Source organism: Scardinius erythrophthalmus (assembly GCF_964197995.2).
Source record: "Scardinius erythrophthalmus genome assembly, chromosome: 15".
NCBI classification, from domain to species: domain Eukaryota; kingdom Metazoa; phylum Chordata; class Actinopteri; order Cypriniformes; family Leuciscidae; genus Scardinius; species Scardinius erythrophthalmus.
This window is the reverse complement of record NC_138235.1, coordinates 15,041,452-15,056,853: the sequence shown is the minus strand read 5'-3', so window position 1 is coordinate 15,056,853 and position 15,402 is coordinate 15,041,452. Positions and strand designations below refer to the sequence as shown.

The 15,402-nt window shown below is 40.6% G+C and overlaps 1 protein-coding gene across 1 annotated transcript in view; it reads right to left on the bottom strand.

Moving 5' to 3' along the window:
* Positions 1-15,402, bottom strand: part of nav1a (neuron navigator 1a) — a 143,067-nt gene that overhangs the window by 108,393 nt on the left and 19,272 nt on the right. Inside the window, 2 exon segments of the mRNA XM_081386368.1 lie at positions 14,517-14,871; positions 14,873-15,282. Of these exon segments, the coding sequence (XP_081242494.1) occupies positions 14,517-14,871; positions 14,873-15,282 (765 nt within the window).

The window sequence follows — 15,402 nt, the reverse complement described above, 5'->3', positions numbered from 1 at the left end:
TATTTATTCAGCCTTTGGATGATTTTTAGTGATTTAAAAAAATTGACTCTTGCGTCCAGGGTCACATTTGTGTTCTGAAGATAAGCAAAATTTTTCCGGGTTTGGAATGACATGAGGGTGAATAATTAATGACCGAATTTTTGGGTGAACCAACCCTTTAAAGGTTTTGAGTATTGATGAACGCTTCTCTACATGATAGTGTATATATGGTGACCTCACCTTACTTTCTCATCAAATAAGCAAATTAGATAGCCTGGCTAACGTCAGACCTTTTCTCATTGAGACGTGGTCTGGGAACCACATGTTAATTTTCTCGTATTTGAGGCGTGGTTTACGAATGCCCAGAGCCGTTTATTGGGCGCTACGAATGTCTATCAAATGCGCCTGTACGTAGCTCATAGCCAATCATTTCAATTATACCAGATGACGTATGTAGAGCGACAGAAATGCGACGAGGAAGACGACGAAATAAACTTGCGTTCTAAACTACTCAGAATACTATCTAAGGCTGCATCGAAAGGTAACTTCGCGTCTGCTGCCATGTTGGACCCATAGATATAAACAAACTGCTTCGGTGTGTCGCATTGACGTCGTCATCGTCTTGCTGCTCCCTCCCCGTTCTGTGATTGGTTCCCTTTTTGAGGGGAAAATCTGGTCCATGGTGTCCAGGCTGCCTAGCAGCGGGAATAAAATCGCGCTGCGTGCAAGGCAACATGGGGAAACCCAGGCTACAAATTAGAATGATTTCTGAAGGATCGTGTGAAACTGAAGACTGGAGTAATGATGCTGAAAATAAAGCTTTGCCATCACAGTAATAAATTACATTTTAAAATATTTTACAATAGAAAACATTTATTTTTAAATTGTAATATTTCACAATATTAAAGTTTTTACTGACTTTTTGTTCAAATAAATGCAGCCTTAGTGAGCATAAGAGACTTTGTTCAAAAACATTATAATATTTTTTTTTTTCCAAGTTTGGCTTTTTATTTCCAGAGCCACTTGTCTCACATTCTCCCTGTTATTTTCTGTCTTACCTCTAACATCTATCATAATATAATAATATAATTGTCAAACAGAGCGGGTTTATCTGTTTGGCAAACCAATGACAGCTGGTGGTATAAAAGGAATCCTTTTGGGAAACATTTCACTTCGTTATTTTATGCCATTCCTTTGGATATCACTTCCATTTAATTTAGCAATATGTGTGTCATAAAACCAAAGATGAGTAGAGTTTAGAGCAGGCTGACCACAACCCCCCATTGACAAGATGACAATGATGGTGTCTGCAACAGTCTGTGTCTGAAAGGACCATTAACTCTCTGTGATAGCACACATTAAGCTGTGAGAGGGTAATTACCAGAAAATGGACAGATTTGAGAGAACATGTTGGAGTCAGTGGATATTTTACACCGAAAACATGCATAGCGGATTTGCTCCCATTCGTTAATGGATTCGGTATTCATATCTATCGAACATAAGCATGCATTTCGAAGAATTATGTGTAGTTATATGTCCAAAAAACATTTGCCGAGAGTTTCCTCTCAGTAATAGGACATTGTGCATGGATTGTTCCAGTTAGCAGTGGATGCATGTGAATTGTGCTGTTGACCGCTGGTGTAACGAAAGGAGACTGAGAAGATCATCACACTTCCACCCCCACGCCCACGGACCCCTGCGGGTCAGTCCAGCTGGCCAGTGCTGGAATGACCTATGCAGAGAGAGAGAGTTCATGAACCTATGAGGTGTCCATCACCCTGATGGATGAAGTCTAAGCACAGCCAGTCTGGCAGCACCACTCAATGCTGCAGAAACATGCTCACAAAAAACATATCACAGTGATTTCACCATTAAGAGGTGTGACATATAAGAACTATTGATTTCAGTGGCTTTGGGAATTAGCTCAATACTGAGATGATGGTGTCACTAAACGCACAGAACCGTTGCAGCACCATGTGCCAGTTAAAGTAGTCAAGCTGTTCAGATGTGAAAGGTTATCTCCAGTGGCAAGGAGAGGGGGTGCCAGAAAAATATGAATCCAATAATTTGTGGTGCTTGCTAAGAGGTAGAACCCCCTACAAACCCCTGATACCTCAAACCATGTGCATGTTAAGAAGATGTGTGCCATTACTTGTGATCAAATATGGCAAAAGCGGCAGAATGTCAGAGACTTGGGGGTGAGTTTTTGTGACTCACCTAGCAACCACTCCAAACATCATGACAACCACCACAACACCCTAGCACAACACCATGAACACCACAGCAGCTGCATAGCAATGCCCTGGCAACCACTCAAAACACACAAACAACCATCTAGCAACCACCAGAACACCTTAGCAACACCCTTGCAACTACCTTGAACATCATAGACTGGCCTGGCAAACACCCTGAATACATTAACAACCTCATAGCAACCACTAGAACACCTAAGCAACACACTAGCAACCACCCAGAACACAATAGCACTGGCCTGGCAATCTCTTAGAACACTCCAACATACACGTAGCAACACCATAGCATCCACCTGAACACCACAGCAGCTACATAGAAATGTCCTGGCAACCACCCTAAACACACACACAACCACCCTAAACATCATAGACTGGCCTTGCAATCACCATGAACACATTAACAACCACATAGCAACCACCAGAACACCTAAGCATCACCTTAGCAACTACTATGAATACCATTGACTGGACAGTCAATCACCCAGAACATTCTAATAACCATGTAACAACACCAACAATACCCTGGCAATAACCCAGAACAGATTAACAACCATCTAGCAACCTCATAGAACACCCTAGCAACCACCCTGGACACCATTGACAAGCCTGGAAATTATCCAACGACCACATAACACGCTGGCAACCACCAGAGCACCATAGCAATCAAACAGCAATGTCCTGGCAATCATCCTGAACACATTTACAACCACTAAAACACCTGAGCAACACCCTAGCAACCACCCTAAACACCACAGACTGGCCTGACAATCACCCAGAACACTCTAATATTGTAGCAACAACCTAACAACCACCATAACACCACAGCAGCTGCATTTCAATGTCCTAGCAACCACCTTGAACACATTAACAACCACCTAGCAACCACCACGCCTTTGCAACACCCTAGCAACCACTCTGAACACCATAGACTCACTTGGCAATAACTCAGAACACTCTAATAACCATGTAGCAACACTCTAGCAGCCACAAGAACAACATAGCAACTGCATAGCAACATCCTGGCAACCATCCCAAACACACTAACAACAACTTGGCAGCCTAACAACCACCCAGAATACATTAGGAACTGCATTGCAATACATTGTCAACCATCCAAAGCACTCTAACATCCTGGTGCATGTTTTGCACAAGTAAACAAAACTCATATATAATTCAGAAAATATATGATTTTTGACCACTTTTTTTTTATCTTCATATGACCACTGATAAAACAGATGTAAATGTTGGGGACAGTTTAGACTCCCACTATTGCTTGGTTATCATGTCTGCTACTCTACACTAGATGGCACACATGCTTGGGCTCTTCCCTCTTCAGCTTGGATGAATCCATGCTTTAAAGATTGGCACTCCATCCAAAATGCCCAAGAGTCACATTCATTCACTGAGCAGTAGTAGTTAAAATCATATTAGATACACTTGAATTGACCACTCTAGGACAGTTCATTTAATTTGTGCTTGATTTAAATCCGTCCCTCTCTACATTCATCCCAATGAAAGTACCAGCAGGGCAACCAAAACTAGCTAAAGAAAAACATTGGGGGGTTTTGTAGCTTTTTCCAAAGTTTATTAGAGTATAACAACGACATTGTTATTTATGTCTTAATTAGAGGTGTTTTCTCTGAGAGGGCACGAAAAGCAGTGCTTCCTTTAAATTTTAGATGAGAAAATAATCAATAGTCAAAATAAAATGAGAGGAACTTATTTTTTCTAAAGCCACGCAGTCACTGTCAAATTCACCAATATCACCATTTTTGGTCACATCTGAATCAATATGAATTTGAAATAACTCAAAACATGAAATGTCTATTGATGAGAAGGTATCTATAATAATAACAGCTGAACTGTTAGTAGTAACAGATAAAGACTATTGTACACAAAATATTTTCAACCACCACTGATCTTATTATGAAAGTTATGTTACATGGGCTTTCTTTAAGACCGTCTGCCTGTGCCAATGGAAGTTGCACGAGAAGCTCTGTAAAAAATCTTCTTTGTCCATGTTCAGTCATGCAACCGGCTGAAATTACCTTTGATCTTAAGTCACATGACTTGCAGAGCAGACTGAAAAGCATGAAATAATTATTAAGCATTTCTCACAAGCTTCAGCTTTATCTGGTGCCCTTTCTTGTGATGCAAATGTTTGCTCTTGGATCCCAAAAAGGAATGTATAACATACTACATCCTGAAACAAAAGACATTAGCCACTGTAGAAGGAGGGGGCTTCCTACCCCCAATCCCACTGCTGCATCTAATCAATTCCACGCAGTTGTTAAGCACAGCTCTCGTTTATGGTAATTAAAGCCTCCCCACTACATGGGGTAAGGTTGACGGAAAGGTCCAAGACCATTAGACTTCCTGTTTTCCAAATCGGCTCAGGCCCAGAGGACCCAGCTGCAGCCGGGGTGAGGGAATGAGGAAATTAGGGATGCAAATTTCTCCCCCCGTCGCAAACACATTCTCAGGGGGAAAGCTAATGAATCAAGGCTAGCTGGTTAAATGTGGATGGGGGGACTGCAGTACACCTGCCTCCCCCTCTTTACACCCTCATCTACTTGTGATGGGGTGCTAAGAGAAAGAGTTGAAAGCAGCCGCTACCAATTCAGTCGTTCTCTTTTCTCTGCCTATTCAGGGGTATACAAGTTGATTCAAGACTGTCCGGGGAAAAGCAGAGACACTGGGAGAATTCTAATGGTACATGCTTTGAAACAAAAAGTGGCATCAGGCCGACAAACAGAGAACCAACAGTAGCTTAGTTGATGTGTTACAATAATATACTGTGACGACAAAGCACTGGGAGAATAGAAGCTTCCAAAGGAATGGGAGGACTCTACTGTACGTATATTTAGCTCAAAAGAAAACACAATAAAAGAAAGGCTGTAAAGTGTGTTGCATTCTAATGGGATACTTTCTAAACCCACATAAAGAACTTGTCAAATGCTTGCACTGGCAAAGTCACACCTCATTTAAAGGGGTTTAAAAATGACCGTTTATCACAGGATGAAAGATTAACAGTAATCCCATAATTACAGTTGGCGTATAATTGGGATTTATGGGGCCCTCAGAAGTGGCTCTAGAACTTGGATTGTGATTTCATGGTCTTTATTGTTTAGAAAAGATTTGGGACATGCAATAGATAACTGTCCAACAGATAGCTAGATGCCATTTAAATACAGTTTCCTGGTTTAATAATCCTCTCAACACCAAAATGTTGAGATTTTGAGAAGACGACTCACACAGAGTCAATAAGATCAGATCACATATCTTAATGAAAAGTAGTCATGCATGCTAACCCTAATGACCACATCTTCTGCATCTGCTCCAAATCCATGGACCTCTAGAGTCTCCTGAAGAGGTGAGAATCCAACTGAGGGAATCACAGTTCCAGTAATTGAAACATCCTGTAGAACTTCCAAGACATTGTTGAGTGTAGAACCCAATATTACAACATCTAAACACAAGACTGTGAAACGTTTTTATCTCTGAAATACACAATCAGCTTAAAGTACCATCTAAACCCAAGGCTGCCACACGGTCTCAACAGCTTAAAACACTGAGAGTGTCTTCCTAATGAGTAGCTGACGCATAGCCTGTCAATAGAGAAGCTAATAGGGTGTAGACCGATGCTTACTGGAACCATCTTTGGCCTTTCTGAGAATGCTGTGAGTGCAGTAAGTGAAATGGACAAACTAAATGGATGTCAGAGAGTGCTAACAGCTCTGAAGAAAACAAAGCACAGCACTGGCGCTCTTGTTGGATTCATTGGTATTTTACAAATGATGGTCGATTTCCATCCATAATCATTTTTATTATCCATGTTTTATTACCAGCGCCGAGGAACAGATGATGGTTAATTGGTTAATTAAGGTATGCTAGGTGACAGGGATCTAAATAAGGCCAAATGAATCCCAAACATTTACATTTATTCATTTAGCTGACGCTTTTATCCAAAGCGACTTACAATTGCCATATATGTCAGAGGTCGCACGCCTCTGGAGCAACTAGGGGTTAAGTGTCTTGCTCAGGGATACATTGGTGTCTCACAGTGGATTCGAACCCGGGTCTCTCACACCAAAGGCATGTGTCTTATCCATTGCGCCACACCACCCCATTAAGGGGATGTGCCAGAGAAACATTTTTCACTACTTTGACAAGCTGGCTATTATTTTATTAGCAATACAGTATTAGCGATACTCTTAAATTACTCTGAGTAGGAATTCATTTCAGACTCATTTGTGGTGTAGGGGATAACCCGCTCCTCCACCACAAGTTTGTTTCATTTCTAGTTTACCCTATGACTCTGTGTCTGTGTTTTTCAACTCTAATCCTTTACTCCAGTCAGGGTGCTTGGAGACAAAGTGGTGACCTCGACAACATGAAAACAGGAAGACATGTACACACGCAAGCACACAGCATCTGGTCAATGAAGGGACTCTTAAATAACAATAGAGTGTCCTGCAGACGCTTCAGCCAAATGGTAGAAGACACACCGCGGGAAATGAGAAGACAGACTGGCATATCCGCACAAAATCACAATAATATCCTTGGGGGATAACTACAGAGGAAGAAAACGGTGATGCTCTGGTCTTATAATGCTGGTGTTGTTTCCAGAAAGTATTATAAGACTTCCTTATCTTGCCTCACTCATGTTGCAATCCCATGACACTTTTTGCAAAACCATACAAGAGGCTGAACTGAATCAGAACAGCTGAGAAATTCTAATGAAATAGTCGTTAAAAAAAAAAAGACCTACTGCCATGACGAATCTGATTTGAAGTTCAGAGATATTCAGCCAAGAAAGAAAAGCAAAGGGAAATATTTCTCACAACACCAAGGCTGGGAAAATTGTAGTGACATTTAAACAAAATAAAGCAAGGCTGCAACACTGAATCCACCCTACTGGACACAAGTTTTGGGCCATAATGTCAAACATAATGTCTTTCTTATTGTGACGATTGGAAAAGATGGCTTCCTATTCATGAATGCATCTGACATGGCGAAGGGAAATCCCCTTTTTAAATTTATTTTAAGTCATTTAGCTCTCAGAGGACTGCAATTATCTGTTGACAATATGTTACTGTGGTAGCTTGTAGTCAAAACAATATTTCAAACTGTGACACTTAAAGAATATTCCCGGTTCATGCTGTCAAGCTCATTTGACAGCATTTGTGACAATGTTGATTATCACGAAACAATTTTCAATTTCTATTAAAAAACAGGTTATTCTGAGGCATTTAGAAGTGAAAGTGCAAGTGAATGGGGCCAAGTTGGCTGTTTAAATCATCAGTTGTTTGAGGGTCATGGAAACAAAGTTGTGAAATACCAATTTACTTAGAAAAAATTTCTTGCACACATCTTTTTTCCATGGTAAATCACATTGCATATGTCTTGTGTCCATAATACTGAAACAGTATTTTTACATGTATAGGGTCAATTCACTTACATTGTAAAAAAAGGCATTCATTTCCAAAGGCCATTACATAATCATGATTCTGGTTATGCAAAAATATCTTCCTGCTCAGTGGAACAGTTGAAAGTGAACTTAAAAAAGTTCCCCCTCAGGGAAAGCTTATTCCACACCACTCACAACTGACCAGAAGCAGTAATGTTTGGTGAGGAATCCCTACATGCCCAAGGGCAGGGAAGAGTGAAGTGGGAGTGATGCCCAAACAACAGCAGGGTTTGTAAACTGAATGGTGCAGAGAAACCTCCAACACCACAGCTGCATCTCTTGCAAACCTCTCAAGACTTAAGGATGTCCAACCCAGCTGTTGTTGTGCCCAATTACTACGACTAGCGGACACATTTTCAATGAAGACAGAGTCGTAAAAAGAGGTCCATGTGGAACAATGTTTTCTTGCCAAAGATTGAGCACAAGTGTTGCTCAATTTCTTCTGAAGCTCAAGGAGGTAAGAGGTGGTGCAATGCTGTTTGACAAACAAAAACATCATAACTCTGAAATGACTTCAGGCCCAAGTGATCCCATCACACCATGTAGGGTCAAAGAGACCAGCTGTGGAACAGGAGACCATGTGTGGAGGGAACACGAGATCAACCGCTTCTTTCCGCTTTGGGGCGAAATGATTGCTTTTAACAAGGACTCTCCAGTCTTCTTCTTAAAGCAAAGATGAGGAGATCTGTCTGAAAGCAGCTAAGAAGAATATTTGAATGCATAGTACGCATACAGAGTTGTATTCAGCAGAGAAGACACAAAAGTAAATTACCTATTATTCTCAATGATTTAAGTATTTCTAAAATACTCATACTGTATTTAGGGGAGACCATGACGAGATGAGTCACTTGATTGAACAGGGTCATTGATTAAACAGGCTGGGAACTTTATAATTTACAATAATCATGGATTTAAGGTGAACCAGTTCTAAATCTGACCAACCATGCATGCCTGATTGAACTATGACTTTGTCACTTGTGTGCCAAAACAGCCATCGTTTTGCTAAAACCATTGTTAATGGAGTAAAGAGAGACATTGGGATGTTTGAATTTATAATGGCTTTATTGCCATTGACAAACAGCACATCTGTGACAAAAACCAACAATCTCATTCTCTTAGCGTGTAAGTGTTTACTCTAGACCAGTGGAGTTTTTAAAGAATTTGAGCGGCCTCACTGTAGTTTTATACATTGGCAGCTATTGCTTAATGGGCCATTCACAGTTGATCTGAAGTAAATCATTTTCAACAAATTTGGGGTGATATTAGCTTTAGAGACCATTGGCAATGTGACAAAAATACAGTAGAGTTTGTTTGGATACAAGTAAAACAGCACATAAATAGTCACCTCAAGTTTCATTGCCTGGGTTTGTTATCTATAATACTAGAGCAATGATAACTTTAGTCACAATTAGTGACTACTGGGAAAAGAGTTGATTTCTTGCCCTATATTCACCCAGGCAAACCCAAGATATGTCCTCACATAAAACTGAGAAAAGCTTACACAATCATTTCCCCACGAGTGTTTTAAGCAGCCAACAACCAGGATATACGACAGGAAAACGTAATGCTGTTTATGTGGTGTTTTCTAACGACTGAAAAAAAGCTGTAATGGCGGGGGCCGTCTCAACCGCAAAACAATTAAGGCCTTCAAAAACAGGACTGTGCAACTACTGCACATAAACCACCACTTGACTTGAAAAATAACTGGACATTTGAGCAAGACCCACAAAACAGCTCTCACTTAACTGACATAAAACAGGCTAAATATGTGCATCCAACCAAGAGTTGACTATTTTACATGGAAATGTCCTGGAAAGTATTGCTCTTTTGAGAGTTATTTTACTTTGCTTAAATATAGGGCTGCTTCCAGCTCTAGTTTGTTGACGACTAAAACTCAGTCTGTGCTGAACAGGCTGAAACTGCAAATACATGGACAAAACAAATAACCAAAGATTGTTTTGCAATATTTCTTAATGTTTTAAGAGATAAAAAACAATATTTCCATGTTGCATGCTTGCATAAATGAGCAGATTATTGCCACTACTTCGTTTTGCAGACATGCAGCAATTCGATTGGGACTTAGATTGCATTAGTCGCACGCAGCATGCTGAGGCATGGAGATGTTGGTCATGACAGTAATCACATTATGAATCTGTTGGCCGTCAAAACAGTACACAAGTCATCGACTCAGTGCTCACAAAATGGAAACGGTCAGGTTGTACGTGTTTTCATGTTAACAGAGTTTGTCAAACCAAAACTTGACCTTTTGTGGTTCCTCTTTCAATTCCTGTTCTTACCATGTTTTGCTATTAAGTGCAATCTGGTCATCAGAACCATGTTTTGGTCAACAGACAAAAAAAAGTTATGTTTAATTATATAGTATATACTGTATCTATACATTGTTACAGCACTATAATTTTGTTACCACAAACTATTGTATACATTACCTCAGTCTTATGTGACTCCGACTCCAAGTACCACACATGACGTACACAGCAGAATCAACTCACCTTATACAAAGTAAAAAAGTGTACCATTTTAAATATATTACACCTGCATTATTATACTTGTAGGCATTTGATTTGAATTGCATACACACAGTATATACTGAGCTTGTTGCAATGCTGGTTTCAATGTTGGTACTGCCTTCTCCACGAAGGATACATGTTAGGTGTCATTATAATTTTACTAAAACAGTATCTTGAAGGTATAATTATGCTGCCTACCTTTTAAAACTTTGGTGTTGGTCCAGTGACTATGATGCCTAAAATTGCTGCCTACGTAGGGAGGTCACTAGGTTTGGGAACAGAGAACTAATGATGACCACCACAAATAAAATATACACCTTCCTTTATACATTTAAATAAAAGCTGTATACATAGCTGTATGTCTGTAGTTTCCCTTGAGATCAGCTCTTACACAACCAGACCTGGTTGAAATGAAATCATGCACATCGTGAAGAGGAGGCCTGCAGCATGCTGGGATGTCAGTCAGTTTGACTTTAACCCTTTCGACAATTTCCTGGCTTGTCATGCTCAGGAAAACATAATATGCACAGCAAAACCACTGCATATTAGTGATGGTTTCCTTTTAAAAGGGGCTGCTTGAATTAACAAACCCATTTCCTGTGCATTATCATTTCTCTAACTGCCCAATGCACCGGTCTACAGCCAATTTAATGTGGACACACATTTATCGTGCATAACAGCCCAACAATATCACATTCAGGAAATGAGGAAATCCTGTGCCATGACTTACGAAATGCTTCCAGGTCATTGTGCCTTGTTCCAGAGGAAATGGATTAGATTGACTGCAGTCTTAACACGAAACTGAGATAAATGTATTGTTTTATTGTATCATTATAATTTGGCTGCTCTAAAAGTTCTAATTTTCTACTTTATTTTGTAGATCAGTACAAGCACAGTAGCCTCACCCTGAATGTGGCTGTCAGCAGCAATCATGTCCAGTCTAGTGCTTCTGCAACCAAGATCTCAAGCCAGGCAGAGATGGAAATGATGATGAAGAAAAAGATAGCAGTAAAGTGCCCCTGGTAAGAGGCTCTCAGCTCTCAGACACACACTTCAATAGCAAAATGAGACACTGAGAATAAATTGTCTCATTGAATTAATAATAATGTAATATGTAACAATAATGTAATAATAATGTGATAACAATCTAATAGTGTATATAATGCGGATTAAAACTACATACAAGTTAAAACAAAACTAACTTCTGTATTATTTAGCACACATTATTTTCGAGCGAAACTGAATATTCAATGCAAAATAATGGAGGGTGGGGCTTGGTTTTATTCATCAGGATTTTACTGGGTTGTTAAAATAATTTACAGGGGCATATTATTGGTTAAAACTATTTTTTTTTGTGCAACTTTTTTTTTTTTTTTGCAACCTAAGTCTACATTATCTTCATGTGCCGTTAATCCTCAAATTCAAGAGCTATCCTACACAGTAGGATATTTGGTTTGATAAAGCTCTTATCAACACAAAGTAAGAAGCATCTGTCAAGTTCCTTATGGTGGTAGTTGAGGAGAGATTCCCTGATATGATTGTAAAGCACTTGTACAGTAGTACATATGAAAGCGCTATATAAATGCCTCATTCATTCATTCCTTAAAGGGTTAGTTCACCCAAAAATGAAAATTCTGTCAGTAATTACTCACCTTCATGTTGTTCCAACCCCGTAAGACTTTCGTTCATCTTCGGAACACAAATGAAGATATTTTTGATGAAATCTGAGAGCTGGATCACTCCTCCTGCAGGCTTATGGACACCTTAACTTGCCGGCCCAGAAAATGTATTAAAGACATTGTTAATATAGTCCAAGAGACTCCAGTGGCTCAATCTTAAGTTTATAAAGCGACGAGAATACTTTTTGTGCGCAAAAACAAACAAAAATAACGACTTTATTCCACTTTTAATTTCCTTCTCTCTGGACCTCGAGTCTTTTTACGTAGTGTTTAAGCGTAGCGTGTCTGTGTTGCACGTCACCACGTAGGCTCACTATTGGGCGACTCTGGTCATGTGTGATACGTGGTGACGTGAAACACAGACGCGCTACGCTATTACACTACGTAAAAAAAACTCGAGGTCCAGAGAGAAGGAAATGAAAAGTGGAATAAAGTCGTTATTTTTGTTTGTTTTTGCGCACAAAAAGTATTCTCGTCGCTTTATAGACTTAAGATTGAGCCACTGGAGTCACTTGGACTATATTAACAATGTCTTTAATACATTTTCTGGGCCAGCAAGTTAAGGTGTCCATAAGCCTGCAGGAGGAGTGATCCAGCTCTCAGATTTCATAAAAAATATCTTAATTTGTGTTCCGAAGATGAACGAAAGTCTTACGGGGTTGGAACAACATGAGGGTGAGTAATTACTGACAGAATTTTCATTTTTGGGTGAACTAACCCTTTAAGTATTTAGAAGACATGTTACGGTTTTCCATCTGATCTTAGTAGTGATTCTCTCAATCCTCCACTGGTGGCTCCCAATTTTCACTGTCTAATACCAAAGGCATCTAAGCTAAACTGGAGAACGAATTTACATAATTATAAAGTGTTGGCTTGACTTGCCAGTTATAATGATCAAACTATTTTGAATTGTATTAAAGATGTTGCTTGGTGGGCAGTGCTCATATTTCGACCAACTACGGTGCTGCTCATGCAGACATGACTTCGCATTACCTATCTTAACATTTCCTGATCCTCTTCCCCCACCTTCTTTCTGTTGTTTCCTGTCTCATGTCCTACCAGATAGATATCATTAAAACAGTAAAAATAGCCAAAATAAAACAGAAAGAATTTATTTTGTATTGGGCAGTACTTCATATTGTGATTGCAAAAAAGAATCCCTCACAATAACACTTGGAGGCATGGTGTCTTGTGTAATTGAGTTTTGTGGAGTCAAAAGCAGAGGCAGTAGCCAAGCAATACTAATGCAGTCAGTCACACATGCATGTTTCAAACCCCAGAGGGAAGCTTTGAACCTTTTCTTGCACAGCTAACCCTGGTGTGCAGCACAAGCTAAAGGAATCAACAGTAATGTACGGAGGTCAAGACGTTGAAAAGAATATCAAATCCGGATCAGCTGTACAATATAAGACCATTTTTCTTCCCAATTCCGCCCACCCCCATCCCTCAGCAGGTGTCGAGCGGCAAGGTCAAAATAAGCTCCAGGGAAGGAAGGGAAATGAGTATAGCTAATAGACTGAATTCCATTTTCTCATATCTCAACTCAATGGATTCACTTCACACCACATATTTTTGGCTGCTCTAACATTAAAAAAGCCATACACTGAGGCACTACCTTAGAATTTAGACTATTGTTCAGTGTCATATTGTTGAGAGAGAATTTATAATTGCTGATCACACTCAAATCATCACTTACCATGTTAAATATTAAAGCATCATGTGACTACCTAGCAAGGGAAGATGACTAAACAATAGCTGAGCGCAAAGGTAAATAGCTAATAAGTCACCGCACTGTTAATGTATTCTTAAATAAAAACAAAACGCACAATGTCCATGTGTCGTTGCCATCACATTCTGATTCACTGACCTTCTCAAAGAGTGTGACATCCCTATTATTCTCTTTTGAAGTACCCCGGTAACAGAAAGAGGGAGAGGGAAGGGGAGAGAGGAAAATAGAGGGGGACCATCTGTCAACTGCCCCAGAGATCAATGGCACCAGCGGCAAGGCTAAATATGTTGCCCACCATGACTTGAAAACAATTCAACCGAGCGAGGTTTATTTTTAAGTTCCCACAATGACATCAAGCATCATTTACTGAACTGTTTCTAGTGTTAGTTTGTTTACATTATTAAAACAATAGTACATCAATGTAGCCGTCCAAACCAGCAGCCAAGGATGCACATTCTGAAGATTAGGGCAGTATGTCAACTCTACTACAATGGTAAGGCAAATATACCCCTGGATCAACCCCTACCCCCCGATTGGAGCGCAGATTGGTCTCATCCAATACGTGCACAGATGCAAGGCATGAGCTTGCAATGTAAACAAAAAGGGATGCAGCGATTGTTCAATGGAAGTGTTTGAAATGCAACAATGAAAATCACTAACATGCAGTTGCAGCTTTGAGCCAAGAATACATGTATGAATAAAGAAAATGTGCATAGTTATGTGAGCAGCACAGGATGAATAAGAAATAGAAAGCGAGGTGGTTGCTAAGCAAGAGCAGGGCTGGGTTGAGCTATAGAGGTGATGCTGGATCCGTCAGCCAGGCAGCATTGCTCATTCCTCAGCATTGCAAGCGGATTAGTGGATCTTATTATTACTTACCCAACATCTGACTGAAGAGAAGCTGCTCCAGGTCTCCAAGTACCGTTACAACCAGTTCAGGGTCCACCTTTAGGAAGGTCTTGTCTCCTTCCTCTGGTTCTGGTGCATCTTTGTCCCCTCCACCTCCACCTGGTGTGGCTGCTCCCGAAGTGCCATTTACCGATTTCTTACCATTAGCCTTAGCCTTGCTGGACAAGATCTCATCATCCGACTTGCTATCATCTGCCAGCTCTTGAGCTTTGCTGATGGGTTTGACCTCAGCATAAGGACCCTTAGGTATCCGACTAGGTTTCCCCAGCTTGGAAGGTGGGTTAAAGGGTTTTGGCTTTCCTAGAAACAGTGAATGTTCCGACTTGGGAAAGGTTTTTGGAAAGAGGGATACCCTTGCCAGTACCCCCTCCAGCATCTTTGAGCTTTCCTGACTTGTTCTGACCTGCCCCAGGTTTTTCCATGTCATCCGACCACTTGGGCTGGTACAGGTGCATCTTCTTCTCAGCGTCCGTAAGCACACATAGATTGGTCAAGGACTTTTGCTTGCGCAGGTTGCTAGGAACTGGAAGACGACCCTCAGAGTTTCCTGCTCGGTAGACCTTTAGCTCAGCCCGAGGAGTAGCCTGTGGGAGCCCTGACTTTCCCCTTTTCGCAGCCATGCCCCCAACTCCTTTGGCACCCGCCTGGCCCTGAGGGGTCTTGGCTTTGGAGGTTTTGTCAGCCTCAGTCTCCAGATCTACTCCTTGTCCTCTTGGGCTACCCCCAAGCATTCCTCCTGCGTGAAACCATGTAAAAGCATCAGTGAGTCAAAGGGTTTTACAATCAAGCAAAAAAAAAGAGACAAGGTACAAGGTTTGCAAGCTCTGTCGCTTGCTGCCAAATCCTTATCACAGGT